At 37.6% G+C, this 25,178-nt stretch overlaps 13 protein-coding genes across 13 annotated transcripts; 6 read left to right on the top strand and 7 right to left on the bottom strand.

Annotated features, from left to right (window-relative positions):
- Nucleotides 1-179: 179 nt before the first annotated feature.
- Nucleotides 180-2,288, bottom strand: FDP41_013689 (uncharacterized protein; the record flags this gene model as incomplete). Its single annotated transcript, XM_044704346.1, has 1 exon — nucleotides 180-2,288. The coding sequence occupies one exon, from the start codon at nucleotides 2,286-2,288 to the stop codon at nucleotides 180-182; it is 2,109 nt and encodes a 702-aa protein (XP_044565188.1).
- Nucleotides 2,289-3,728: 1,440 nt separating this feature from the next.
- FDP41_013688 (uncharacterized protein) lies at nucleotides 3,729-4,844 on the bottom strand (the record flags this gene model as incomplete). Its single annotated transcript, XM_044704345.1, has 1 exon — nucleotides 3,729-4,844. The coding sequence occupies one exon, from the start codon at nucleotides 4,842-4,844 to the stop codon at nucleotides 3,729-3,731; it is 1,116 nt and encodes a 371-aa protein (XP_044565187.1).
- Nucleotides 4,845-5,669: 825 nt separating this feature from the next.
- Nucleotides 5,670-6,833, top strand: FDP41_013687 (uncharacterized protein; the record flags this gene model as incomplete). The annotated part of the gene is made up of 1 exon (XM_044704344.1): nucleotides 5,670-6,833. One exon carries the CDS (start codon nucleotides 5,670-5,672, stop codon nucleotides 6,831-6,833), a length of 1,164 nt encoding a protein of 387 aa, XP_044565186.1.
- A 135-nt stretch (nucleotides 6,834-6,968) lies between these two features.
- FDP41_013686 (uncharacterized protein) lies at nucleotides 6,969-8,405 on the bottom strand (the record flags this gene model as incomplete). Its single annotated transcript, XM_044704343.1, has 1 exon — nucleotides 6,969-8,405. The coding sequence occupies one exon, from the start codon at nucleotides 8,403-8,405 to the stop codon at nucleotides 6,969-6,971; it is 1,437 nt and encodes a 478-aa protein (XP_044565185.1).
- Nucleotides 8,406-8,854: 449 nt separating this feature from the next.
- Nucleotides 8,855-10,977, top strand: FDP41_013685 (uncharacterized protein; the record flags this gene model as incomplete). Its single annotated transcript, XM_044704342.1, has 2 exons — nucleotides 8,855-9,026; nucleotides 9,278-10,977. 2 exons carry the CDS (start codon nucleotides 8,855-8,857, stop codon nucleotides 10,975-10,977), a joined length of 1,872 nt encoding a protein of 623 aa, XP_044565184.1.
- Nucleotides 10,978-11,184: 207 nt separating this feature from the next.
- FDP41_013684 (uncharacterized protein) lies at nucleotides 11,185-12,571 on the bottom strand (the record flags this gene model as incomplete). Its single annotated transcript, XM_044704341.1, has 5 exons — nucleotides 11,185-11,265; nucleotides 11,342-11,695; nucleotides 11,813-12,065; nucleotides 12,180-12,313; nucleotides 12,431-12,571. 5 exons carry the CDS (start codon nucleotides 12,569-12,571, stop codon nucleotides 11,185-11,187), a joined length of 963 nt encoding a protein of 320 aa, XP_044565183.1.
- A 370-nt stretch (nucleotides 12,572-12,941) lies between these two features.
- FDP41_013683 (uncharacterized protein) lies at nucleotides 12,942-14,708 on the bottom strand (the record flags this gene model as incomplete). Its single annotated transcript, XM_044704340.1, has 3 exons — nucleotides 12,942-13,164; nucleotides 13,270-13,987; nucleotides 14,135-14,708. 3 exons carry the CDS (start codon nucleotides 14,706-14,708, stop codon nucleotides 12,942-12,944), a joined length of 1,515 nt encoding a protein of 504 aa, XP_044565182.1.
- Nucleotides 14,709-14,927: 219 nt separating this feature from the next.
- FDP41_013682 (uncharacterized protein) lies at nucleotides 14,928-16,107 on the top strand (the record flags this gene model as incomplete). Its single annotated transcript, XM_044704339.1, has 4 exons — nucleotides 14,928-14,966; nucleotides 15,084-15,179; nucleotides 15,247-15,342; nucleotides 15,646-16,107. 4 exons carry the CDS (start codon nucleotides 14,928-14,930, stop codon nucleotides 16,105-16,107), a joined length of 693 nt encoding a protein of 230 aa, XP_044565181.1.
- A 356-nt stretch (nucleotides 16,108-16,463) lies between these two features.
- On the top strand, nucleotides 16,464-18,409 carry FDP41_013681 (uncharacterized protein; the record flags this gene model as incomplete). Its single annotated transcript, XM_044704338.1, has 3 exons — nucleotides 16,464-16,622; nucleotides 16,856-16,990; nucleotides 17,147-18,409. 3 exons carry the CDS (start codon nucleotides 16,464-16,466, stop codon nucleotides 18,407-18,409), a joined length of 1,557 nt encoding a protein of 518 aa, XP_044565180.1.
- A 95-nt stretch (nucleotides 18,410-18,504) lies between these two features.
- On the bottom strand, nucleotides 18,505-19,851 carry FDP41_013680 (uncharacterized protein; the record flags this gene model as incomplete). The annotated part of the gene is made up of 1 exon (XM_044704337.1): nucleotides 18,505-19,851. One exon carries the CDS (start codon nucleotides 19,849-19,851, stop codon nucleotides 18,505-18,507), a length of 1,347 nt encoding a protein of 448 aa, XP_044565179.1.
- A 218-nt stretch (nucleotides 19,852-20,069) lies between these two features.
- FDP41_013679 (uncharacterized protein) lies at nucleotides 20,070-21,683 on the bottom strand (the record flags this gene model as incomplete). The annotated part of the gene is made up of 1 exon (XM_044704335.1): nucleotides 20,070-21,683. One exon carries the CDS (start codon nucleotides 21,681-21,683, stop codon nucleotides 20,070-20,072), a length of 1,614 nt encoding a protein of 537 aa, XP_044565178.1.
- Nucleotides 21,684-21,918: 235 nt separating this feature from the next.
- Nucleotides 21,919-23,472, top strand: FDP41_013678 (uncharacterized protein; the record flags this gene model as incomplete). The annotated part of the gene is made up of 1 exon (XM_044704334.1): nucleotides 21,919-23,472. The coding sequence occupies one exon, from the start codon at nucleotides 21,919-21,921 to the stop codon at nucleotides 23,470-23,472; it is 1,554 nt and encodes a 517-aa protein (XP_044565177.1).
- A 306-nt stretch (nucleotides 23,473-23,778) lies between these two features.
- FDP41_013677 (uncharacterized protein) lies at nucleotides 23,779-24,525 on the top strand (the record flags this gene model as incomplete). The annotated part of the gene is made up of 1 exon (XM_044704333.1): nucleotides 23,779-24,525. The coding sequence occupies one exon, from the start codon at nucleotides 23,779-23,781 to the stop codon at nucleotides 24,523-24,525; it is 747 nt and encodes a 248-aa protein (XP_044565176.1).
- Nucleotides 24,526-25,178: the final 653 nt, after the last annotated feature.

Raw genomic sequence — 25,178 nt, 5'->3', positions numbered from 1 at the left:
GCAATTTGGATTTCATAAACCAACAACAGGTAAAGCCTGTTCGACAACAAAGCAGATATCAAAGATGTAAATTTTTTGTTGCTACTGTTATTTTGTTTATTGACATTTGTTGGTTATTATTAACCCGTTATTTATGTCCAAAACTGTAATGTTGCTGTTGTGATTGAGGTGAATCCAATTCACTCAAAGAAAAACATGCTTCCAGCTGCGGATTTTGACTGAAGTTGCTCTGACAGATCGAATTGATTGTATGAGAATGAGGAGGCCTCACTACCAGCAGCACTTGTTGCGTTTGATGACGACGTAATGGCTCTATACAGATTGTCCAAGTTGAACAAGGGATCAAAATTGTTGCATTGATTAATATTCATGCCAAGTTGGAATGTTTCATCATCCAAAAAGTTTGTTGTTGTTGGAGGAGCAGTCGAGGTGGAAAATGAAGAAGGTTGCAATACCAGTTGTTGTTGTTGTTGATGTTGCTGCATTGTGTTCAAAATGTCTTCATCCCATGGACCGTTCATTTCCGAGTTAAAAAAGTTACTATTTGAAGTGTTGTTATTCACATTATTAAGGTTGGCACCATTCTTGGCACTTTGAGAAATGCTAAAGCATAATTGTTGGAAGGAAGAGGAATCCATGGAGGTGTTTGGAATTTGTTGTTGATGAACAACAGCAGAAGCATCTGAAGAGTTTCTTGCAGCTGCAACATTGGAAGAATTCATCACTGATGACGAGGAATGAGACTCAAGTTCATTCAACAAGCTTTGCAATTCATTGATGTGTTCTGCGTCCATCAAACTGAAACTCATCATTGGAATGTCCATAGAGGTGTCTTGTTGTTGTTGTTGATTCAAGATCATTTGCATCAGGTCGACCTGGTTGGAGGAGTTGTTGTTGTGGTTCATATTCATCATCATCATGTTGGAGGAACTTGCTGCTAAGGAATAGTGGCCGGAATGGAATGAACCAGTGGGAAGAGTGTTCATGTGTTGTTGTTGTTGTTGGTTATGATTCATCACGGATAGTCCTGCAGCGTTTCCTTGATCGAGAGTGATGTAGCTACTTGCCTTACTTGATGTTGTAGCAGTGGAGGTGGAAGTGGAGGTGGTGTTGGTGTTGGTTTGGTGTTGGTTACTACTGGTAGAGTTTTGTTGGTGTTGTAATTCTTCCTTCTTGCTACTCATGGCATTCAAATAATAGATCAAAGGCATGGGTTCATTCATCAACTTTTCAATCTTGGTGCCAGATTCAGCAGCAATGCAAGAATTGGATGAGAGAATGGAGGAGAGAACACCCACATTGTTGGAGCCTTGATCGGCTAGAGTGGTGGTGTTGATGGTTGATGAGCCTGAGGATGGAAGTTGAATATTGGCTTTCTTCAATGATGATGGAACGGAGGAGGTTGAAAAGGAAGTAGTTGAAGTGGTAAAGATATTGGAGAATGCAGTATCTTCTCGAGCTGTGTAGAGCTTCTTGTTGTATTCATTGTAGATGGGTTTGTGTTTGATCATTGATGTCATCGGATCAGAGAGAGTATGTTGTTGTGTTTGTTGTTGTGATTGTGGTTGAGAATACATGAATGAGGTAGAGGAAGGAACGTTCAAAGTAGTGGTATTAGCAGTAGTATTAGAAGCAACGTTTGAGGTACTCATTGTCAGGAGAGAGGAACCAGTGGAATTACGTCTCTTGTTACTACCTTCTAAATTTGGAGAAGAGAGATTTTCCTCATGATGATCAGAGTTGTTGCAACTCTCTTCATCCTCTTGTTCAGAGGCATCCGATGAATTCTTCGAGGGCTTCTTTCTCTTCTTGGTCGTGTTGGTTGCATCTGATTTTCTTCGTTGTTGTTGTTGTTGTTGTTGAGAGGAACTGGCTGCTGATGAACTACTTCTGGATCGAGAAGAAGCCTTCTTCTTCTTTTCCATTCCGGGAGTAAACTGTAAAAGTTTAGCCTCACTCGATGAAGTCAAATCCAACTCAAAGTAATTCTGTTTGAAGGCAGTGGTATTGATTTGCTTTCTGAGTTTCTTGGGTTGTCCACTTGGAATAACTTGATTGGGATTGGGAGAATTGCTTTGATCGGCAGCAATATCAGAGGGGTTGTGATGATCATTGCTGAAATGAACTGAATTGGATTTGACAGAAGCAGTGGATTGTCTTCTTCTTGATGGTAGAGAAGGAGAGGAGAGTTGAGGAGAGGAAGTGGTGGAACTCATGTCTTGTTGAGAATTGGTACCACCGAGTTTTGGAGTGTTGTTAGTGCTGCTGCTGTTGTTGAAGCCTTTCATTCTATCAATAGAGTAGTTGTGGATGTTGTATACAAGCAAAAATAGTTGAGAGAGAAGCCGAAAAAAACAGGAGGAACAATTGAGAGATTGCTCAAGTTCGAAATGAACAAGGTAGATAACGAGAAAGAGAGAGAGAACGAACAGAGGAACTGTTTTCAAGCGTTTGGTGTCGACAATAACGCGTTCGACAACAAGAATGAGAGTGTTCAAACGACAAACCGCAACAATTTCTTCAACTACTACTACTCCTACTACGACTTCTTGAAAGAGAGAGAGAGCAGTTGTGTTCCGGTTGAACTGAGTCTTGTGCGTGGTCAAAGGACGGAGGCGGATTTTGCTCTTGAAAACGATTCCTTTTTGCGCTTCGTAAGAATTGAGCTGTTTTTTTTTCTTGTTGAGAGAGCTTGCACTGGAGCGGGAGCAGAGCTTTAAAACGAATTTTGGCATGAAGATGAGCAGACACCTGTCAAAGAGTGTGCAACTTGTCGTTCGACTCCACGGTGCTCTTGATTGCCTTTTGAAGCAACACTTCAGGAGTAGTTATCTTCGGATACATTCGTTGTGAACAAATCTTAATGATCCACACTTCCATACTAATTTCGCTTCATTCAAAATGTGCACTGCGTCCCAAACAAAAGCTCTCCAAACAACATGCATTGACAAGAGATCAAATAAAGATTAAATTGACATTCGCCATGTCTATTTCATTTTTATGAATAGAATGATTGTTGATTTCCTACTTGTGTTCTCACGTTACACTTTTATACTGTCCATGAAAGTTTGTTACAGGAATGTCGAAAACTAGACATGGCAAAACCCTTTTCTATTATTATATTCCATTGTTGGGAAAAAGGAAATGACTGACATAGAAATCGCTTCATTGCAATCCTGTGAAAGAGATCAATTCAGAACCAAGAACTGTTGATGCATTTTGCCAATGGTTTCGTTACATGAGACGAAACCTTGTTGTTGATCGAATGAACGTCATGAAGTTGTGAACAACCAGAGAGAGATCTCTTCTTGAAAACCATTTAATAAAACATACAGACATGAAGTTATACCAGTTGGAAATTCAAACTCGCCAATGTCTAAATAAAGTGAAAAGAGAAAACCTCTCTTCGTTTAGAATCAAATCGACATGTGTGTGCAAGATTGAGAATCCTCGCACTTTGAATAAATAGTGAAACGCATTTGCAGAATTAGAAACTTCCAAAAAGAAGATTGGAAAGACTTGACAGATGAAAAAATGTGTCCTCGACCTCTCAAACAACGTATACAAAGAGGACGAACTTACTTTACAATAAACCAAACGTTGTACAGTTATTTGAAAATCAGTGAGTGAATTATTTGAAAATTTAAAAATGAGTGGCAGGTGACATTTAGAATGACATCAGGTGACATTTCGTGAGAGCTAAATTGGGCCCATAGAGTCATTTAGAATCATTCACGACTCTGAACGACAAAATTGTTAAGAGCAATTTTTGGGTTGTAGGAAACATGTTCCACTTGACTATTTTTCGTTCGTGAACATTCTCCATGTTTACATGTCAAACGAGCTGTCACATCCAACGAACATCCTCTTGAAACTAATTCACAAATCACTCGAGCAATGTTTTTACAATCATCAATTCCACTATGATGTTTTCCTTCAAGTTCCAAATTCAAACCATTCAACATGGTAAGCATTCCATTGACTTTTTGTTTATCCATGAATCTACCATAAACCTCTTTGACATTACACCATTGTGACAAGTGACTCTTTACAAGAGGAATGCATTTCTTCTCATGAAAAACTTGATGAGGAATCATAGTTTTCAAATCCCAATCACCACAAGTGGTCATTAATACATTTGAAGCAGAAGGTTCCTCTCCGTTCAAATGTTTTGAAAGCCATTCTGTATGAAGGGTTAATGCTTTCTCAAATGACACCCCATTATCAACCATTTCTTGAGTAATTCCAGTCACGGCTGTACATTCAGAATTCAACTTGGGAATTCTTCGAGTTTGAACATAATTTTGAATTTGATCCACCACTCGAAGTTTGTGAGGAGATTCATATTCCAGCAGCACAGAAGGAAATTCAATAATTTCCATGTCATAATTTCGATTGGTTTTACAATCTTCAGAAAAGACAGCTTCAAAATCTAACACACAAATAAATCGAAAATTTTTCTTTACAGAACTTGAAGAAGAATCAGTACTCTCAGAAATCAGTACTCGAGTACCACTCAACGTTTTTTCTAGAACAGGTTGGAATGTTTTTTTTGAAAAATCGAATGATTGACTTGTTGTTGTTATTGTTGGATTCATCTTTTCGCTCTTAAAAGGAACTTTTTTCAATGAGGACGACGAATCAAGGAATGATGATGAAGACAATGACCTATTTTGGTCATGATTGCTACTCGATAGATTCAAAGAAAAAGCATTGAACTTTTTCGAATCTAATTGTTTGCTGCTGCTGCTTGAAGAAGTCTTTGAAGAAGGCTCGAATTCTTCTTCGGAGCGAGTCGGTTTGACATGTTCGGAACGAAAGTGGAAAGATTTTTGTGAGGACATTTTTTTTTATCACTGTCCATGCGTTTATTTGTTCGAAAATTCACACGTTATTCATGGCTGTGTGTGCAATTAGTACAGTTAAAGGTGGTTCATGTCATCAAAGTTAGTGTAATTATTGTTGTAAATTTCAATTATTGTTTGTCATCAAGGTTAGTGTAAATTTCAAATATTGTTGTAAATTTCAATTATTATTCATGGTCGTGGGTATTTCATGTATAGTTTAAACTTGTTCAAATCAATGAAATTAGGATTAAAATCGTATTGTTGTTCAAATTCATTCCAGGTGAGTTTCAATTCTTCCATGAAAAAATGATTTCGTTTCATCATTTTTGTGAGGACATTTTTTTGGAATTTTTAAAACACTTCAAGTTGGAAGATGAGAATGCTATGGATCAAGTTTGTTTGTTATTAATAACAAGAAACAACAATTGAAATAATGTTTTAGATGTTTCATCATCCAAATTGAAGAGCGGGTTTGAAATTTGCATTGGTTCGCTTCAAAGGTATGTCACTGAATGGACTTGGAACACTCCATGTTTGCGTGCTTAAGGATGTTGTTCCTTAATGCAAATAAAGATCAAATATTGTTTTACCTTAATTGCTTGTCGCTGATGAATTTGACATCTTTGGGTTTGCGCTTGATTTCATATGAAACTTTTATTGGTCGATTCTTGAAGGCTTTGCACTTGGATGTTCAGAAATTTGTTCGAAATGATATGGTTGTGAAGTTTGATATTCACTCGGATATTGCGGGAGAGATCTTGTCAGAATCAGACGCTGGGTCACCCGTCAGATGTCACTTTTTTTAAATTCACATCTCAAAAAATGAAACCTACAACCGCCAGAGCTGGCATCTTGTTGTTGTTGTTGGTGGTGTGTTTCTTGACGACACTCTCCACAACACACGGATTTACCTTGAGTGCTCTCGGAAATAATTTCAAAATTCAATCTTCAGGGCAAACTCAGCAACAAGAAAACCAACAACAAGAAGCTCCACAAACTCATGTCATTAATTTGCAAATTCCAGTACCAACAACCACTCAACAACAACAAACCACATCAACATCATCAGATGCCAGTACGAGTGCTTCTTCTGCCACCACGTCAGATGCCACTTCCCAAAATGGTTATCAAGTCATTACCATTCCTTCCAAGCCAATCACCATCAAAATTCCACCCTTCAACATTCCTAAAGGAAGAAGAAATACTTGTCGACCAAAGTCAAAATCAAAGAAATCTACTGGAACCCTTGTGATTGAACTTCATCACAAGAAGAGAAATCGTCAACCCAAACGAAAAGTTGTTCTTGTTATGGAAAAGAAAAAAAAGCCAAAAAAGTTGGTTGAAATTCAAAAGAGAAGATCATCTTTGAAATGTTCAAGAGGTGAAACTCGATCATTGGTTCGTAAATTGAGAGCAATTTTTTCAGCTCAGAGATGTCACGGAAGAAGATTCCATCCAAGAAGACATCTTCGATCCTTGCATTTGAGAAGATTGTGGGCTTCATTGAGAAGAAGAAGACCTCTCAGATGTAGAAATCGTGCAAGACCAAGATTTGGACGTGTGGCAAAGAGATTGTTGAAATGTCTTTTCAAGAGAAGTAGAATGTGTTTAAAGATTAAAGTCAACAAGTGCAAAAGAAAGAAGGTTCAAAGAGGACCAAAGAAGATTATTATCACCATCAAAAAGACCAAGAAGATTGTTCCAAAGAAGAAGAAGAAGAAACTTTCTGAAACAACCATCAAAAAGTTGAAATTACTCGCTAATTGTAACTCCACAAGGTTAGTCACCAAGGAAGCGTCCAAGAAGAAGAAGATTGAAATTACCATTCGAAGAAAGAAGGGAGCTCCAAAGAAGAAGATTTTCATCACCGTTAGAAAGAACAAGAAAGGTACAAAGCAAGCTCCAAAGAAGAAGGTTGCCAAGAAGAAGACTGCCAAGAAACAAGCTCCAAAGGAACCTTCGACCATTGATGAAATTTTCGAATAAATGGGCTTGAATTACTTGTTGATGATCAATTGTGATTGATTTAACAATTTCAAATGAATTTACTTGTGGTTCATTGTGATAATACCGGTGAGCATGCAAGCACAACTGAGAGCTCATTATTTCAAACAATTGTCATCAGTTTGAAAAGACCTTCTTAAATGATTCAAAATTTGAAGAAGAATTTGAGGAACTGTTGTTGCCTTCTACCGATTGCTTCTTATTATTATCCACTGTTGTTGAATTCTTGACTGTATAGTCATTATCGAGAATGGCAAACACAATTTCCTTAAATCGATTTGGAAACTCCTTATGAATTACCTCATGAAAGAGCTCAGCCGTGTGACCACTCGGACACTTGTAGGCCCCACAGCCAAATGCTGACAAGACAATACTATCATGACCATTGTCAAGTGCCGCATGTAAAATGATTCTAATCTTTTGTTTTGTACCTTCCTCAAATTTAGAAGTCATTCGCAATTGATTGGTTTTCTTATCAGTGAAAGTACCAGGTCGAATATAGGCAGAAGCAGCAATGATGGAAATGTCCAAAGGACACTCCAAATATTCATAGGCCTTATCTTCTCCATTTCGAAAGAGTTGAACATTGGGAGAATAAATCACTTGAAAATCTGAAAGAGGATAAAAGTCCTTTGGTCCCATCGAAGTATTCACATGTTCATCATTATTATTGATGTGAGTTTGATGATTTGATAAGGTTCTCCGTTGCTGGTGGGTCGATGTTATGGACTCAGAGTATTTGGAATAAATGTCATTGGGATCCAATAAGGAATGAATGTAATTACTCACACGAAACAAGGTCTCTTCCTGTGAGGGTTGACCTGTTTCAAATCCTCCACCTCCCTTATTTCGAGAAGCCATATTCAAAATGCAGGGATTAAGACCTTTTTCATGCAATTTGATGAGAGATGAGATGCAATCTTCCTTGACCACCGTAATGAGTGTGGAATTCAAAGACTCTCTGGACGAAACAGTTGTTGTGGCTGGTTGTGGCATTGAACAAGTACTACTCAGAGCAGCATCCACAGCAGAACTGCTTCCACTACTACTATTGGCACCACTACCAGTACCAGGTTGAGTCATACTACTCTCCACCACTCGATCCTGTTCTTCATAGAGATAGACCTTATTCATTCTCAATTGTTTCTCAAACAATTCCTTTTCAGAATTTCTCAAAACAACCTTGCTGGTATTGTTACACGACGATGAGGTGAAATAATAACCCTGTTCCATTGCTTTTTGAGTATCTTTCATGATGTAAATTCTCATGGATTTGAGAGCATCTCGATTGTTCTCATTCAAGTAGAATTTGTACCATCTCCGAAAGGCATCGACATCAAATTTTGGAGATTGGATGAGAAGTTTCTCTGTATTCTCCAAGTCTTGAATTTTGGAATAGGTCTTGTCCATAGGATTAGAGGAGGAACATGAATGGGTCAAATCATTTCTTTTTCCTGCAGCGACAACACCTGAATACGAGTTCTTCTTGTTTTTTGGAAGATTCTTCTTCTCTTGAGAGGAGGAGGATGACGAAGAGGATGGTTTGTTTCTCATGATGCTTTTTTTGTTTTAGGATGCAATGATGTGTCGGCAGCAAGTTGGACACAAGTCCGTGTGGAACACGAGAGGAAAAACTGTTTCATTCTTGAATTTGAAGGAACAGGTAAGAAATTGAGTTGTCTTTTTCCAGACTTTTCATGAACAACAACTGATGAGCATCTATGAGCAAACAACAGTGAATGAACCTTTTGAAACTATATGAGAAACCAAAGGATGAAAATGCGATGAAGAAGAAGCGCACAACCAAGATCACACACAACCGACGATCCAGTGCTTGCTTCAAGGTCCCCACCAAACAACAACCACTTGTTTTTCTTTTTGAAAAAAAAGTCGAGAAAGGCTCACTCGCACTCGGTGAAACCCAAAAGCCTGCATAAACTTTTGTAACTTCCAATTTTGTTTTGTCTAAACAAGAACGAAGCAACCACACACATTATTTCCCCATGAGTTCAAAAACCAAATACGTATTGGTCATTGGTGGTGTGATTTCAGGTCTCGGAAAGGGTATCATTGCCAGTAGTGTCGGAAGACTATTGAAGGAAGCTGGACAAAATGTTACGAGTATTAAGATTGATCCCTATATCAATATTGATGCTGGTACCATGTCCCCTTATGGTATGTATCAAAGAAGAATATTCTGATGATTCCAATTTGTTCTCTGTCCGTTTCACCATCATGATGATAATGGCTCAACATCTGAAATTCAAATGCACAAAAAAATATTCCCAATCATTTTCCAATTTTATTTTCTTGATGATGATTTTTGGTTCTCAAACCTCAATGCAATTCATGTGTATGTGTGGAATGGGTTGTCTGATGGGATTGTGGTACAAAATATTCTATATATTTATGATACCAATTAATAGAACATGGTGAGGTCTATGTGTTGGATGATGGAGGTGAAGTGGATTTGGACTTGGGAAATTATGAAAGATTTTTGAATTTGAGACTTCACTCTGACAATAACCTTACCACAGGAAAGATTTACAAGTCTGTCATTGAGAAGGAAAGAAGAGGTGATTATTTGGGAAAGACTGTTCAAGTGGTACCTCATGTGACAAATGAAATTCAAGAATGGATTCGCCGTGTCAGTATTGTCACCACAGATGTTGCAATTTTGGAGAAACATCCATCTTCAAATCCAGATGTCTGTATTATTGAGTTGGGAGGTACCATTGGTGACATTGAAGGAATGCCATTCATTGAAGCTTTACGTCAATTCCAGCAAAAGGTTGGAAGAGAAAACTTTTGCTGCATTATGGTCAGTTTGGCTCCAACCATTACCAGTGAAAGCGAACAAAAGACAAAACCTACACAACAATGTGTCAGAGAATTGAGGGCTGTTGGTTTCTCTCCGGATTTCATTGTTGTGAGATCTGAAAAAGTCTTGCAAAAGTCAGTCAGAGAGAAGATTTTCAATTTCTGTGGCGTAGAATCATGCAACCACGTGATTGGCTGTCACAACATTAGAAACTTGTTGGCTGTTCCAGAGTTATTGGCTCAACAAGGTCTCGGTAAATTGCTTCAAAAGAGACTTGGCTTGCAACAAAAGGGTGATTTGGAATTTGACAAATTGCCAGTTTGGACTAACTTTATTACAAAATTCGAGGAAGTTGACACTCAAAAAACTGCAACTAGAATTGCCATTGTTGGTAAATATACGGAACAACCTGATGCTTATCTTTCCATTCAAAAATCGTTCCAACATGCAAGCTTATATTTGGGCGAAAAAATTGAACTCATTTACATTGAATCGAGTACATTGGAGTGTGAATCTTCCTCAAGTGCTACCTCTTCAAAAGTTGAAGAAGACGATGAAGCATCCTCTCAAAGCTCTGACTCCTATACCTCGAATTGGGATCTTCTTCGCTCATGCCATGGTATTTTAGTTCCTGGAGGTTATGGCATTCGTGGAACAGAAGGAAAAATTGCTGCTATCAAGTATGCTAGAGAAAACAACATTCCATTCTTGGGAGTATGTTTGGGAATGCAATTGGCTGTCATTGAATTTGCAAGAAACGTATTGAGTTATCAAAATGCCACAAGCGAGGAATTTAACAATGAAGCTGCTGTGGAAGAGAGTCCAAAGAAGGATAGAAAGAAGAAGACTGAACCAAAGAATGTCATTGTGTACATGCCAGAAATCTCCAAGACTCATTTAGGAGGTACCATGAGATTGGGAGCTAGAACATCCATCTTTGTGAATTCACCTACGGGCGGTGATGAGGCTGAAGTTGAAAATTTAGAAGGTTCTCTTCTCTCGAAATCTAAAATCTTTGAATTGTATGGCAAGAAACCAAGAATTACTGAAAGACACAGACATAGATACGAAGTGAATCCAGCTCTAGTTGCAGAATTTGCTCAAAATGGATTATGCTTTGTGGCTCAAGACACAACTAGACAACGACAGGAAATTTGCGAAATTCTTACTCACAAATTCTTTGTGGCCGTTCAATATCACCCAGAATTCCAGAGCTCTCTTGAAAATCCATCTCCACCTTATGTGGGATTAGTGAAATATGCTGCTGTTCAAAAGAGAGAACAATTACAACAAGACAGTCATTAATTTATTACTTGCGATTTAGTTAAAGAATGATAAAAGTTTAATAAGTTAAAATTTTGTTGGTTTCAATGAACATTCATTAATGTAGTGTGTTAAGCTTTATTACAAGTAACACATTCCAATGAACAACGTTAATGAGGTACACGAATGAAGGAAGGACAACTTTTACCAACTTCTTAAAATTTTCAAGCATTCATTCGATGTTCAGGTTTAACGAATATCGTCAAAGTATGGATGTTCGAGAGCTTGTTTGGCAGTGATGCGCTTATTTGGTTGATACACAAGCATTTTCTGCAAGGGTTTAAAGGACAAACAGTATTAAAGTTAATCATGACAGTTTGTTTCAATAAATGATCTTTCTACATACCGATAACAAATCAATGCCCTGATCACACAATGATGGGACCAAGCTCCTGATGAAATTGCCACGCCATTGAGGGTATATTGATTTCCACAATGGAAGTGTCGTGACACCTTCCCACACTTGCTCATTAGGTGTTCCCAGAGCTTGGAAAATTTTGTAAAGCATGTCAATTTCAGAGTCTGCAGGGAATAGAGCTGATCCATTGCACAACTCTGCAAAGATGCATCCAATACTCCACACATCCACTGGCGTAGAATATCTCTTGCAACCTAACAGAATCTCTGGTGCTCTATACCATAATGTTACAACCTCATGAGTGAGGGTTCTTGTTGGAATTTGGAAAGCACGAGCCAATCCCTACGTTATTGTGCACCCAATGTGTATTATGAAAGCAAGTATGACGCAACAAATGTGTGTCATGTAAACATTCAATGATTATTAGAGATGAATAAAATCTATCAACAGATCACTTACAAAATCAGCCAATTTGATGTCACCTTCAACACTTATCAAAATGTTTTGTGGCTTCAAATCTCTGTGAATAATTCTTTGGGAATGACAAAAGGCAATACCTTTAAGAATTTGGTAAACTGTCATCTTTATGTCTTGGGGTGGGATTGGTTGTTTGAGAACCTTTTTATAGTGGTCATTCTTTTTCTTCAAATCATGATCAATAAACTCAAAGATGAGATGCAGTTGTTGATCACTGTGAATCACTTGATGCAATCTAGTTAAATTCAAAGTCATTCCAAACGGGTGGATTCAAATGATTCAAATGCAAGATCAATGGCATGATTTAGTTCATTCAACATTCGTTAGCACAATGTGCGCAACTACTTACCGCACCACATTGGGATGATTCAGCTCTTTCAAAAGAGAGATCTCTCGGATGGATGTTGATGGTACACCCTCATCCTCTTGTTCCAATCTCACCTTTTTAATGGCCACAATTTGTCCTGTTTGGGTATCTTCAGCCTTCATTCAATAGAGAATGAATGTCATCATGATGAAAATAAGCACCAAAAATATAAGAAAGTGGTTTCAAGGAAAATTCTCAATAATTATAACAATGACTCGTCATTAGATACTCACTTTATAAACAACTCCATAGGTTCCTTCTCCGACCTTTTCAATCTTTCTGTATCTCAACAATTTTTGTGAGACGGGAGAGACTTGTTGCTGTTGTTGTCTTTCCGAGTAGGAAACAACGTTTTCCTCACATGCAAGAGACATTTTATGAATGGATGAATGATGATGAAGAAATATCAATGAAAAAGAGGAGATTTATGAGTGGGAGTTTGAGTTTGGAGGAATTTTTCTCGTGTATTAAATTTGGCAAGTCTTATGGACTCGAAGAAAGAAGGGATTGAAAATGTGCTTTTTGGAAATGAAACAGATCTCGGAGAGAGATTGGTCAAAACTTGTTGAATGTATGTATTGACCTTGTGTATGTTGGTTCTATCCACACGGAAGAGAGGGAAAATTATTTGATGATTTTTTTTGTAATTGTTTTTGGTTCAAAATTGTTTTTGGCGCACTTTTTTTCCGTTACACAAAATTAAAACTTCACAAATCACATTTCTTCTCACTCATCACCAATTAATTACTTGTTACTCTCCAAGAAAGAACAAATCATGTCAGCTGCTTTTTGGCCACCATTAAACTCAAGATCAACTCGGCGTCCGTCCTTACAGTTTTCTAAACCTCTCTTTTTCTTATTTTCGACTAATTGTGAGGCCTTAAGGAATAGAGATGGAAGAGCGTTGATTACTTCATCGCCTTCCACTTGGCAAACACATTCCTCTCCAAGGTTATCTTTGAGAGCTCTAACAAATGAATAATCATAAATGAATTTGCAATGAGAAGTGCATGATTCAAACGAGATTGATCTCAACATTTAACGTTCGACATTGAATGCGCCTTCAACTTACCTCTCTGTATAGCCATGTTCAATCATCCCATACCTTTCCAAATACATGGTTGGAATTTGATGAAAGAGTGTTTCTGTGACGGTACCGTAGGATGTTTTTCCAACAAGAACATCCACAGCCAGTAATAAATCCCTTGCAAAATCAATACACTCATTACCCAAATCTAAGAATGTTAAATTCACAACATTGGCTGGGATGGTGTCTCCCTCAATTTTGGAACTACACATGACTACCACTAACCAATCGTTTGGAATGCTCCAAGTGGGTTCTTTTTCTTGAATGAGCGTTGAGGAAGGAAAACTGAGGCCTCCAAATGAAAACATCATGACCTTAATTTGTGATAGATCCAACGTGTTGGAGCTTGATGCTATCTTCGATTTGGAGAATATCCACTGCTTCATTTGATCTTTAGTGAATTTGGCTTTTTTGATGGTTTCTGTAATGGGCCAACTGTTATCAAGAGGTTTCACAATAGTGAGATCTTTTTTGAATGGCAATTCATCGGTTGGATACGGTAGTTGAATAAATAAATCGGTTTTTCCCAAAGTACTGTACAATAATCTCGATTGTTTCACCATTAATTGTTTCTCCTTTTCTAGCTCTTGAAATGTCACGGGTCTCTGATGAATATGACCTAGAATTTTATCTTTTGGAAAATCTTGTGGAAAATGGTCCATACAATGTTCATAGATCCATTCCCAACACCAATTTGAAATGCCTATTGAGTAATATTATTATACAACAATATATATCAAAAATGAATCCAGAAATTGCATACATGATAAATGATGAAATTGGAGCAATATACATTCAATAACGGTCAAAAATTCCAACAATTTTGCCATACAGCTACTCAATGACATACCTATTGAAATAGGCCATTTACTTTCTCCTTCTCTTGAATATTTTTCATTCAATCGTTTCGCCATCACTGGTGCAACGTCAGGAACATCCCAAACTATTAATTGAATTTGATAAGGCTGTAAAAACTCTTCAATTGCAAAAATCATTGAAGAATGATGAGAAACATTTCGTCTTTCATCATTTGTTTGATCGCTATCATCATCATCATTGGATGGTTTTTGTTCAGTCGTGTTGTTATAGATGCCGTTGTTATCCTCATAAATACTATCATCATACAAACATCGATAGTGTTGATCCCAATGTTGCTTCCACATTTCAATGGTTTTAAAAGGGCACGTAGAGACAGTATTCTCTTCCTCAATGAGTCCAACTGATATCTTGATGTTCAATAAACGAATTTGTTCTCGAGGAATTTCTTGCAATCTCTCGGAAATGAAGAATTTGTTAACATTGGTGATGATATGAAATTGGGCATTGGGAAATTTTCGATATAATTCATTCACGGTGGGAGCTAATCGAGTGAGATGTCCAAGACCATGATCCGAAATGAACACTGCGATGTGTTGAACAATCATTCCACACGAAACAACAAGTATTTTTTCCTTGTTCTTCTTTTTTGATGAGGCTTTCTTTGGGAGACAAAAGATCTGACGAATAGCAATGTCATACTGGATAAATCTCTCGTTGACATTTATCGATAGAGAATAAGAGAGTAGACATTGCCATCAATTATCATGGAATCAAGATGAAAGCAAAGTCAGCTCGTATTGTAAAGTATGACAAATTTAAAAAAAATGTTGAGAGCCAGCAAGAACCTCTTCCGATCATCAAAGGTGAGCATCTTTTGAAGATATTATCGCAATGATGAAATCTAAAACACCAATGTCCATGTTCCTCGTTGCCTAATTTATTTCGGTCAATATTATTCTGCTTCATTTCAACAATAATAGAGCAACGCAAGATTATGTATTTTCGCTAATCAAAGAGCCAACTATTTTACCGATTCTTTCAATGAAAACGATAAATTCACCAAGGAATTGAACAAAGTATGTACAATTTGTTTGTTGTCATTATTCCTTTCTTACATTGCTCATTTATGATTTACACTACTAGTACCCAGTGATTACTGAAGGATTTGGAGGTGAATATGCCCAACAATTGTTCAGACACGGTTTCAATACCAACCAACTCGGATACATCAAGTTGAGCGTACGTTATATTTTCTTCATTTGTCATGTCTTGACTTATAATGTTTCATTGTTTTTCATTCTTTTTTGTTATGGGTACGACAACCCTTGTCATCATTGTTTAAATGGATAACCAAACAATATTAACATCATCATCACATTCAATCAATTCCTAACAACAACAACAACAAAAACCCTTTTTCAATGACAATCTTTTTTGGATTCTTTTGGATTGAATATTCAAATGGGTGGTGATTTACGTTACGATTATTACACACATTCTGTTGGACAACAACAAACAACACACCAATATTCTAATTCGTAGTTGGAAGAAGTTTTGGCTTTCTTCAAGAAACAAGGAACACCTCTCACTGCAACCACTGAGACTTTCACTCAGTTCTTGAAACAATCTGGAGTTGCACCTGAGGTTGGAACTGACTTGTTGGGAACTGTTTATCAAAGAGGACAAGAAACAATCTTTGAAACCATTGTCAGAGAATACAACAAGTTGTACAATGCTCATTTCCAAATTGCTTACGGAAAATTGACCATGGCTGAACCATTGCCAGCCAAGTACACCACCCACCTTTACAAGATGAAGATGGCTACTGTCGGAACTCTTGCTCCACTCAAGACCAGAGTTGCCTTCACTCAAGATTACTTGCCATCTGACCTCGGTGGATGGAGAGCTGACGTTGGTGAAGACAGTATTGACAAGTCATTTGTGACAGAACTTGGTAAGATTATAACTGATGAAAAGCAAAACTCTGTTTTGAGATCCCTCTAAATCTACAATTTATAAACATTGGGCGATTTTGTCTTGTTGTTCTTTTGTTGATATTATTGAGCTCTTATTAAGGTGAGATGATCATGTGTGGCAGAATCATCAGGACTTACAATGGGTGTTTTGAAACTCTCAAAAGGCGTTGAGAAGTGCTCTGATTACTCACATGATCCAAAATTGACTTCCTTCTCATGGATCATTCCTCAATGGACTTCAGAGTCCAAAAACTCAGGACCCTCACAAAGACCAATTATTATCTCACTGAGTTTGAATCCTCAACTTTCGTTCCAAATTCAATCTCCGAAGAATGAAGGAGTGAGTGGTCTAGACTCGAACATTTCAGCTTCCAAACACAAAAAATGCAACTCCCACAATCGCTGCTGAGGGTCAAAGAGACTCTCTCCCGATTTGTGGAACAATACAATAGATTTGGAAGAAGAGTGTTCGGACCCAAGGTGTTATTAGGTTATTTGGTGATTTTGAATTTATTTATTTATTTTGATAGAGGAGTAGTTTCTGTAGGTTGAATATCAATTATTTAATAATAATCATCGTGATGATTCATCATGAATGGGCCATGGAATATGAATGAATGGATGAACATTCTTCATCACGTTTGATATGATCATCAATGTTGGATAATCTTTTCTGTCATCTCAAAATTATTAAAATCGGAAAAATGTTTTTTCGTTTTGATAATGCGATGATGATTTCGTCTGCTCAAAATTGAACTATTTGGAACTTTTCACAGGGTATTCTCGATAAATTAGAAAAGAAGTGGGATCTATCTAAAAGTGAGCAGGGTGCTCTTGGATCAGCCTTTATGATCGGCTACATGATATTTGGTCCAATTTTTGCACAACTAGCTGTTAAAATTCCTCTAAAGGTAAATAATTTCAAATATTTCATTGTAATGCTGACATATCAGGCCATTCACCATTTATCACTTTCTCAAAATTACACTCTACACTTTTTTATTGACCTATGTATTGTCATCATAATGACTTATTCCAACATCATGACAATCCTTACACCATTCTAGTTTGTCATGTTTATTGGACTAGTGATATGGGCATGTGTGACTATTTTTTGTGGATTCACAGGAATTATCAGTGCCAAAGCTGGCTATTTTTTGCTGGCTGCGTGTCGTTGCATGGTGGGTGTTGGTGAAGCGGCCTACGCACCTGTAGCCCCGACCTTACTTGACGATGTAGCTCCTGTGAAATATAGAACAATTTATATGGGAGTTTTCTATCTGGCCATGCCTGTTGGTATTGCTTTGGGTTATGGTGTGAGCAGTCTTATTGCCTCCTTCTTGGATTGGACCGTTGTGTTTATTGGAGAAGGTATTGCAATTGTTCCTTTTGCTTTTCTTCTCTTAATGATTCCTCCATCAGATCAATACAGAAAAGACAGAATTGAACGAGAGCAAAGTGAACGTATTTTGGGTGAGAATAACTCACTTTTGGAAAAGAGAGAAGAAAACAACTCTCAGGTCAGTGTTGAAAATTCTGAGAGTCAAGCGAATATTGTGACTGAAACAGATGTCACAAGTCAAGTCGATGGCAATGATCCAGAAGAGGATAGACACTACAATCTGTTCCAAGCAATTTACCATCTTATTCAGAATCCAGTGTACATGTTTGCATTGATGGGTTACACCATGTATACCTTTGTAATTGGTGCTCTCGCTTTTTGGGGACCTACTCTTGTTTCTAAAACTCTCTTCATTCCAATGTATGCTGCAAGTTTGGCCTTCTCAGCTGTGAGCGTTGTTACAGGAATTATTGGATCGATAGTTGGAGGTATTATTTTGGACAAAATTGGAGGAAGTAAGGGCATGGCTGGAAGTGCTAGAGGATTAATGTTGTGTGCAATCTTTATTTTTGTTGCACTTTTGATTGGCTTTGGTGCCTTTTCGACGAACATTATTGCTCTCTATTTTATCTTGCTATTTGCAGCAGAGTTTTTCATATTTTGCATCACAAGTCCTGTGAATGTTGCCTTCTTGTCAGTGGTCTCAACAAACCTTAGAAATTTCAGTATGAGCTTCCAAATTTTTGTCATTCATGCCATTGGAGACTTCCCCTCTCCATATGTGATGGGTTGGTTTGCGGATTACATTGGAAAGAAAAATGGCCTCAAAGTTAGTATTCTCTTCTTGTGGTCGATATTGGCATTTAGTGTCATCTTCTTTTTCTTTGGATTTTTGATTGCACGATCTAAGGCAAAGATGGAAGAAAAGCGACAAGCATTGCTCGACTTGAAGAAGGAAAGTTATCAAAGAGAAAAATCAGAACTTTAAATGGTGAGTGATGGTTTATCACATCTTAATGATCGAGTTCGAAATAAAACAACAATTCTCAATTAACATTCGAAAGAATTCATTTTGCTAAGGCCTTAATTGATTAGGTCATCCAGCCACTCGTCCAAATCTTTTGTTTCTTCTTTTGGCTGTACGACTGGATTTGTTTGTTTGGAGGCTTCAGTTGACAAAGATACCTTATGAATGGTTGCAGTTGAGTGGTTGCCACTATTGCTACTAGATGTTGAAAATTTCACATCCATGATTGTAGGGGAGGCATGTACATTGGGTGAAGGTATGTTGTTTTGAGAAAGAGAAAGCAAGTCATCCAACATGTCATCAGTATTGTCCATAATTTTTAACACTGGTTCAGATCTAGTTGAGCTGATGAATGGCGTTGCATAAGTATTGTTATTCCTCTGTGTAACAATTGGCTTCTCGGACTCTTGGACAATTTCATCTAAAATGTCCACTCCCGCTGTTGTTGTTGTTCGTTCTTCATTCTTTTCAAAAATATTATTAGGTTGACTTGAAGGCTCTGAATCAGAGAGAATGGATTCAACATTTTCGTTATTACTTATTTTCTCTGAGGAAGGTTCAATTGCTTGTTGATTCATTTCGTCTTCTGAAATGGAAGCGTCTTCTTCATCTTGAACTGTGTCACTACATGTATTTCCTTCAAGTGATGTCACATCAATCGATCCGCTCAAAAATTGTCCAATAGGTATGAAATCCTTTTCTGTTAATTGCTTTTCAGAAATTTCATTATCATTGTTATCCAATATTGACAATGCACTTTTCCACGCACAAATATCTATCAAATCCAATCTTTCTTCCAACGATACTTGTGGATTCTTAATTTGCTTTGCTAGCTCTGCCTGATCCAAATAAAATAAATTTCTCATAATTGTGTCATGTGTTGTTGAATAATCTTCCTTTTCAGTTTCTTCCCACTCAAGTAAGCCTCTCGATGTTGCAGATCCAAATGTATGAGTCAACGTGATACTATTTGAAATCATCATCATGGTTTCCTTTTCCATTCTATTCAATTCATGTTGTAATTTTGCTTTCACTCTCTGTTCTTCGGCTTGTGGAGTTCTTTCCTCCTCCTCTTCCTCTTCTGTTTTGAATCGAAATGAATTATCTAATAATTGTCTCTTTCCATATTTCAATCTTTTCATTTGTTCCTCTTGTTGAATAGCCAAAAGTTCTTCTTGATCCATTTCTTCATTGTCATTGACTGTAGCAATCCGTCTACGAAATCCAGTTCCCGACATTTGACCAGTAATCAAAAAATGTTTGTTGCTTCGGGCAGATTGATGTTGTTGATGCCGTTTATTCTTGATATGATATTTGGATGGCTTCTTCCCCGAAGACCCCCCTGATGATGAGGAGGAAGAAGAAGTATTCTTCTTTGCACCTTGTTCTTGTCTTTGACTCATTTTTTTATTTATTTTTTTTAAAGACTTCCAACAAAGAAGAACTCGACGTCGTTGCATGAGGATCATCTCCTTGTAAGATTTTTCAGTTGTAAAGTATGCGAAGAAACAATTGGCTATCATTCATCATTGCTTTATTGACATCAGATCGTTTACTTCTTCTTTTTGTGAGAAGTGTTTCCTTTGTGTGTTGCTTGTTTGTGGGATTTCACAGGTCCATCCTATTCTGGAATGGAAATACCAAGTTCCTCGAGTTTTGCAAAAAGCTTCTCTCCTGAAAATGGTTGTTTTGTGAAATGAGGCATGTCTGCATATGGATTAATGTGTTGTCTTCGCTTTCCTGGTTCTGCAGGAAGTGGTTTTTCGTCAAAGAGGGTTGGAACGTGCATCCTAATTCCCTTATAATGTAATTTCATGTGTTGAGGATATTCATAATCGTTCAATATATCTTTTTGATAATGGATGAACTTTTTAACGGCCTGTGCTGCAATTTCTTCATTAAAAACTTTCTCAAGAATTTGACGATCTCTTTCATAGGCCTCTTCATTCATTTCATCTATTTCTTCTCGCACCAATAATTTATAATTGAGTGTCACAGTTCGATAATCTGGTGAAATGTTCACACTTGTAATGTACGGCCTCTCTAAACTGAGATATCGATTATATTCTTCATCGGTCATCTTGTCTTGATGTTCCAACTTTTCAAGTAAGCATTCTTCAATATATTCTGCAATGGTAGTAAAATATATATGGGCAAGTCTATTACTATTTTCCTCATCACTCAACTTTGGAGCTGTTTTATCAAAATCAGGCTTTTCTGTCTGTTCAAGTAGCTGCTCAATATATTGGACTCTCTCTTTTGATACCAATGATTCAATATCCACACTTGCATCAAGATCCTTGATCATTGTCAAATCAATATCACTTTCGTTCTTATTCAATAAAGAAGAAAAGGGTGCTTCTAAATTGGTTGTTCTTTCTCGAATGTTCCGATCATGGAGTGGTGTCTTTGTCACTTCCTCACGAACATCCTGATGTCCATGCTTGAAAGAAGAAGACACATGCTTTCTTGTTGCATGCTCTTCCTTATGATGGGTATGAGATTGATGATGTTGCCTTGACTTTTTATATTCCTCAATGAATTTCTTAACATTTTCCCTTGTGGTTTTCACTGCTTGTTCCGATCCTGTTGGATTGGCATAGAAATTAGGAGCTTGAATTTGTTGGTTCTGAGTCTTCTCGTTAAATTCCTGTTCCATCGAATTGGTAATGTACTTGTTTCGGACAGGAAGGAGAGGACCTTTAGTCGCATAGGACTTCTTCTCTTTAGGCTTGAATGGATCATAATCGTCCTCATCATGGTGTTTTGAAGAATTTCTTCTCCTATTCATATTGGAATCTCTTGAAGCACTTTGTGAGAGGTGTTTCTTTTCTTTCCGATCTAAATATCCAGACTTTTTATTCACGATTGAAACATTGGAACCCAAATTCATCTCCACTCCATCATAGCCTTTTTTGAGGGTCTCAGTTTCATAAGGATTCTGACTCCGAATACCACCTCCACTATTAAAAAAGTGTTTTTTTGTCTTTTCCCTTCTCGAAATCAAGTTGGTGCTGTAGGAATAATGACCAAATTCATGATGATGATCCTGATGTTGATGAATGGAAGAAATCGTACCTCTGATGGTAATCCCCGATGAATTTGAAGAACAGAATTTGGAAGGTTGGGATGATGCCGTGTGCAACCATGACCAACACCACCAAGGTGTGGTCATCATGCTACTCACAGTGGATTGACAACAACCCTTCGTACGAGTGAGGAATTGGTTCAACATTTTTTTTCAAAAAGGTTTTATTCTCAAAACTCTGTATTTTGATTGAACAAGAATCAACCAACTGCAGTTGTTTTGAAGAGAATATTCGAATATTCTCAAACATTTCCATAATATCGTTTTAATACAATGAGTAGTACATTGAGGAAGGATGTCAGGCAAGGGCAACTCAAATTTCTGACCAAATAGTCCCTCGAGTGACAAATGACACTTCGCTCATCGTTGGTTGAAACAAAAAATGTCTTATTTCACACCACAACAACAGTCACATGTTTCTCCTTCAAGCCTCACAGTTACTTCCTCTGTGTCCACCTGCATGTCACCACTGAATAGTCCTCCTTCGAGATCATGTGTGATCCTCCATCTGATTGATTTTACACCAACAACTGATTCAGATGAAAAAGATTTCATCTCCCAAACCAAATCTAAACTATCTTCTTCTCCATTCTCTTCCTTTCACTCTTCTTCACATTTCCATCATTTAACTTGTCTGATGAAACAAAAACTCAGAGTTCCTTGTTCGTCTCGATCTCTTCAATCCATCAAACTTGCACATCTGAAAGACGTTCAGGAAACTCCCTCTCAATTTATTTCACACTTTTTGAGTGTATATCCATTTCCTGATCCTTCCGACGTTGATATTATTTTACAAGGTGTGAAATGTCATGGCCTTGCTTTGCAATTTGCGAGTAAGGAATTGAGAAATTGTAAATTTGTGGTTTGGAAAGCCATTCAACAAGATGCGCGAGCGATACAGTTTGCGAGTTGGAAATTACGATGTTTTGAGAGAGAGTTGTGGATGGAATGTGCCAAACAATTGTCACTCGAAGCATTATTTCACTTTTTGTTTGTTGACCTTTTCAAGGAGTTGCATGAAAAGGACATGGAGTTGACGAATAATATTATTGATTTGGATACTACTGAAGAACACATTCATGAATTGAAGATGTTGTGTGAAAAAGTGAAAGAACAAATTCTTAACGATCGAGAATTAAATTTGGAAATTTTGAAACATCATGCTCCCTCATGGATTCATGTTTCAGAATGTTTACAAAGAGATTCTTCTTTTGCCATGCAAGCCTTGGCCATCAACTCTGAGATTTTTCACTATTGGAGTCCAGAACTTCAAAAAACGAGTTTGATAGTAACGGAGGGAGAGATGGATATTGCACAAGATGATATTTCAGAGAGAATGCATTTGAAATCGATTTCACAAGATGAAACTTTATCCTTTGATGATTGCTGCTCATGTTGCACTTCTCAACAAGGAGTCTTTCACCTTTCTGAACACAAAATCTCAGAGTCAATAATTCTGAACACCACATCTCTACATCTTTACTCTTCACAAGAATTGTTGGATTTTCTGAAACACCAAGCAACGGAAGAGATGAAAAACCAGAGAGAATTTATGATGCAATGTGTGGTTCATTGTGGTCTCTCTCTGCAATTTGCTTCTTCTTCACTGAGACAGGATCGAGACTTGGTAATGCAAGCGGTGCAGCAAGATGGTCTTTCCCTTCAATTCGCAAGTGTTTCATTGAGGAATACGGATCGAGAAGTGGTACTGAATGCTGTTCGATCCAATGGACAGGCGTTGGCCTTTGTATCGAGTGAGTGTTTCAGGCAGGATCGTGAAATTGTACTGACCGCTTTGAGGCACGAGAATTGGGGAGGAAAGAATTTGAAATTTGCTTCCTACTCTCTGCAATATGATCAAGAAATGATCAGGGAGGCCATTAAATTTGGTCTCAACGCCTATCAACCAAGTGCCTATCCACCGATCAAGCAGTAGGAGAAGCAGTGGGAAATAAAAAACTGTCTAGAAAACAAACAAAAAATTTGATGAGAGTGGGATTTGAACCCACGCCCTTGCGGAACACGGTATTAATATACCTTAACGTGTCGTCTTAGACCGCTCGACCATCTCACCTTACAGTAACGTTTTCTCTATTCTTTTTATATGGATAAATATCACCTGATTGAGAAGCAACAAGGATTCGTGCAATTTGTCGTTCTTGAGCTCTCACAAGGACGCTCAAATTTTGTCCTTTCAAAGCGTTTTCTGTCTTTTTCACACACAAAAAATCCAAATCACGAAATGTCAAACAGTAGCAGCAATCTCCTCACATCGGTCCTCGTTACAGGAGCCTCTCGTGGTATTGGCCTTGAATTTGTCAAGCAACTTCTCAACAACAAATCCTCCACTCAACTCGTCTATGCCACTTGCAGAAATCCTTCTCAAGCCAAACAATTGAATGAACTTCAACAACAACACAAGGATCGTTTGATCATTGATGAATTAGATATTACCAGTGATGATTCCATCCACTCATTAGTCTCTCACATCAGCAACAAGTCTCTCAAATTCACTCTTCTTTTCAACAATGCAGGAATTACCATTCAAGTCGGAGATGCCATTCACGAAAGTACTCGGGATAACATGTTGAAAGTGTTCGAGACCAATACGGTTGGTCCAGTCTTGCTCTCTCAAAAAGTGTTTAACAATCACTTGCTTGAGAAGGGATCTCTCATTGTCAACATTTCATCCCTCTTAGGTTCTATTGAATCGGCCACTCTTCCCTACTATCCCAATTACACTGGATATACGTTGTCCAAGGCAGCATTGAATATGGTCACTCGACTCCAGAGCACTGCATGGAAGGATCAACAGGTGTATGCCCTCTCTATTCATCCAGGTTGGTTAAAGACCGATATGGGAGGAGAACAAGCACCTGAAGAAGTTTCGAATGGTGTGGCTGGAATTTTGAATGTCATTGAGAAGTTCAATCCAGAGACTCAGAATGGAGCCTTCCTTCAATACAATGGACAACCATTGGCTTGGTAATTATATAGGTTGTGAAAGGTTAGGTTGTGAAAGGTTAGGTTGCGAGAATCACCGCCGATTATGCATTCCAAGTTTATTGTGTAGAGTAGTAATTGTAATGATGCTGCAACAGTAAATAATGTATCTACGTGTTTTTCATATAAATTTATCATGTGAGAAACCAATTGGTTGAAATTGAGATGTTGAAAAAGACAGGTCCACATATAGTGGACACGATTCAACAACGTGATTTCAGAAAAAGTGCCTCTCCCGTTGTTGTTGTTGTTGTTGAAACCTTTTTGCATTCCTTTTGCATTCTCAGAGTTCTCGAGTTGAGAGAGAGAGAGATTGCATCCTTTTTGAATCAACCACATTGTTTTTCATTACTACTACTTTTTCATCATCTTCCTTTCATATTCTTCTTCTTCATTATCCATCATCTCATTCTCTCTTACCCATCATCCCATTCTCAAATTAATAATTTAACTCGAGTGTGGTTTTTGATGGTTGAATCCATCTCTCCATCATCCAACAAAGCCATCATCATTAACCTTTTGAAAAAAACAACACAAGTTTCCTCACGTGTGTTGTTGTTGTTGTTGTTGTTGTTGTTGTTGTTGTAGTATACTATTGAAGTTGTGAAGTGTTGTTTAGATTGTGCTAAATTCATTAGA

This window comes from Naegleria fowleri (genome assembly GCF_008403515.1).
Source record: "Naegleria fowleri strain ATCC 30894 chromosome Unknown tig19, whole genome shotgun sequence".
Lineage (NCBI taxonomy): Eukaryota > Heterolobosea > Eutetramitea > Acrasida > Naegleriidae > Naegleria > Naegleria fowleri.
This window is presented reverse-complemented; position numbering and strand designations above follow the sequence as displayed.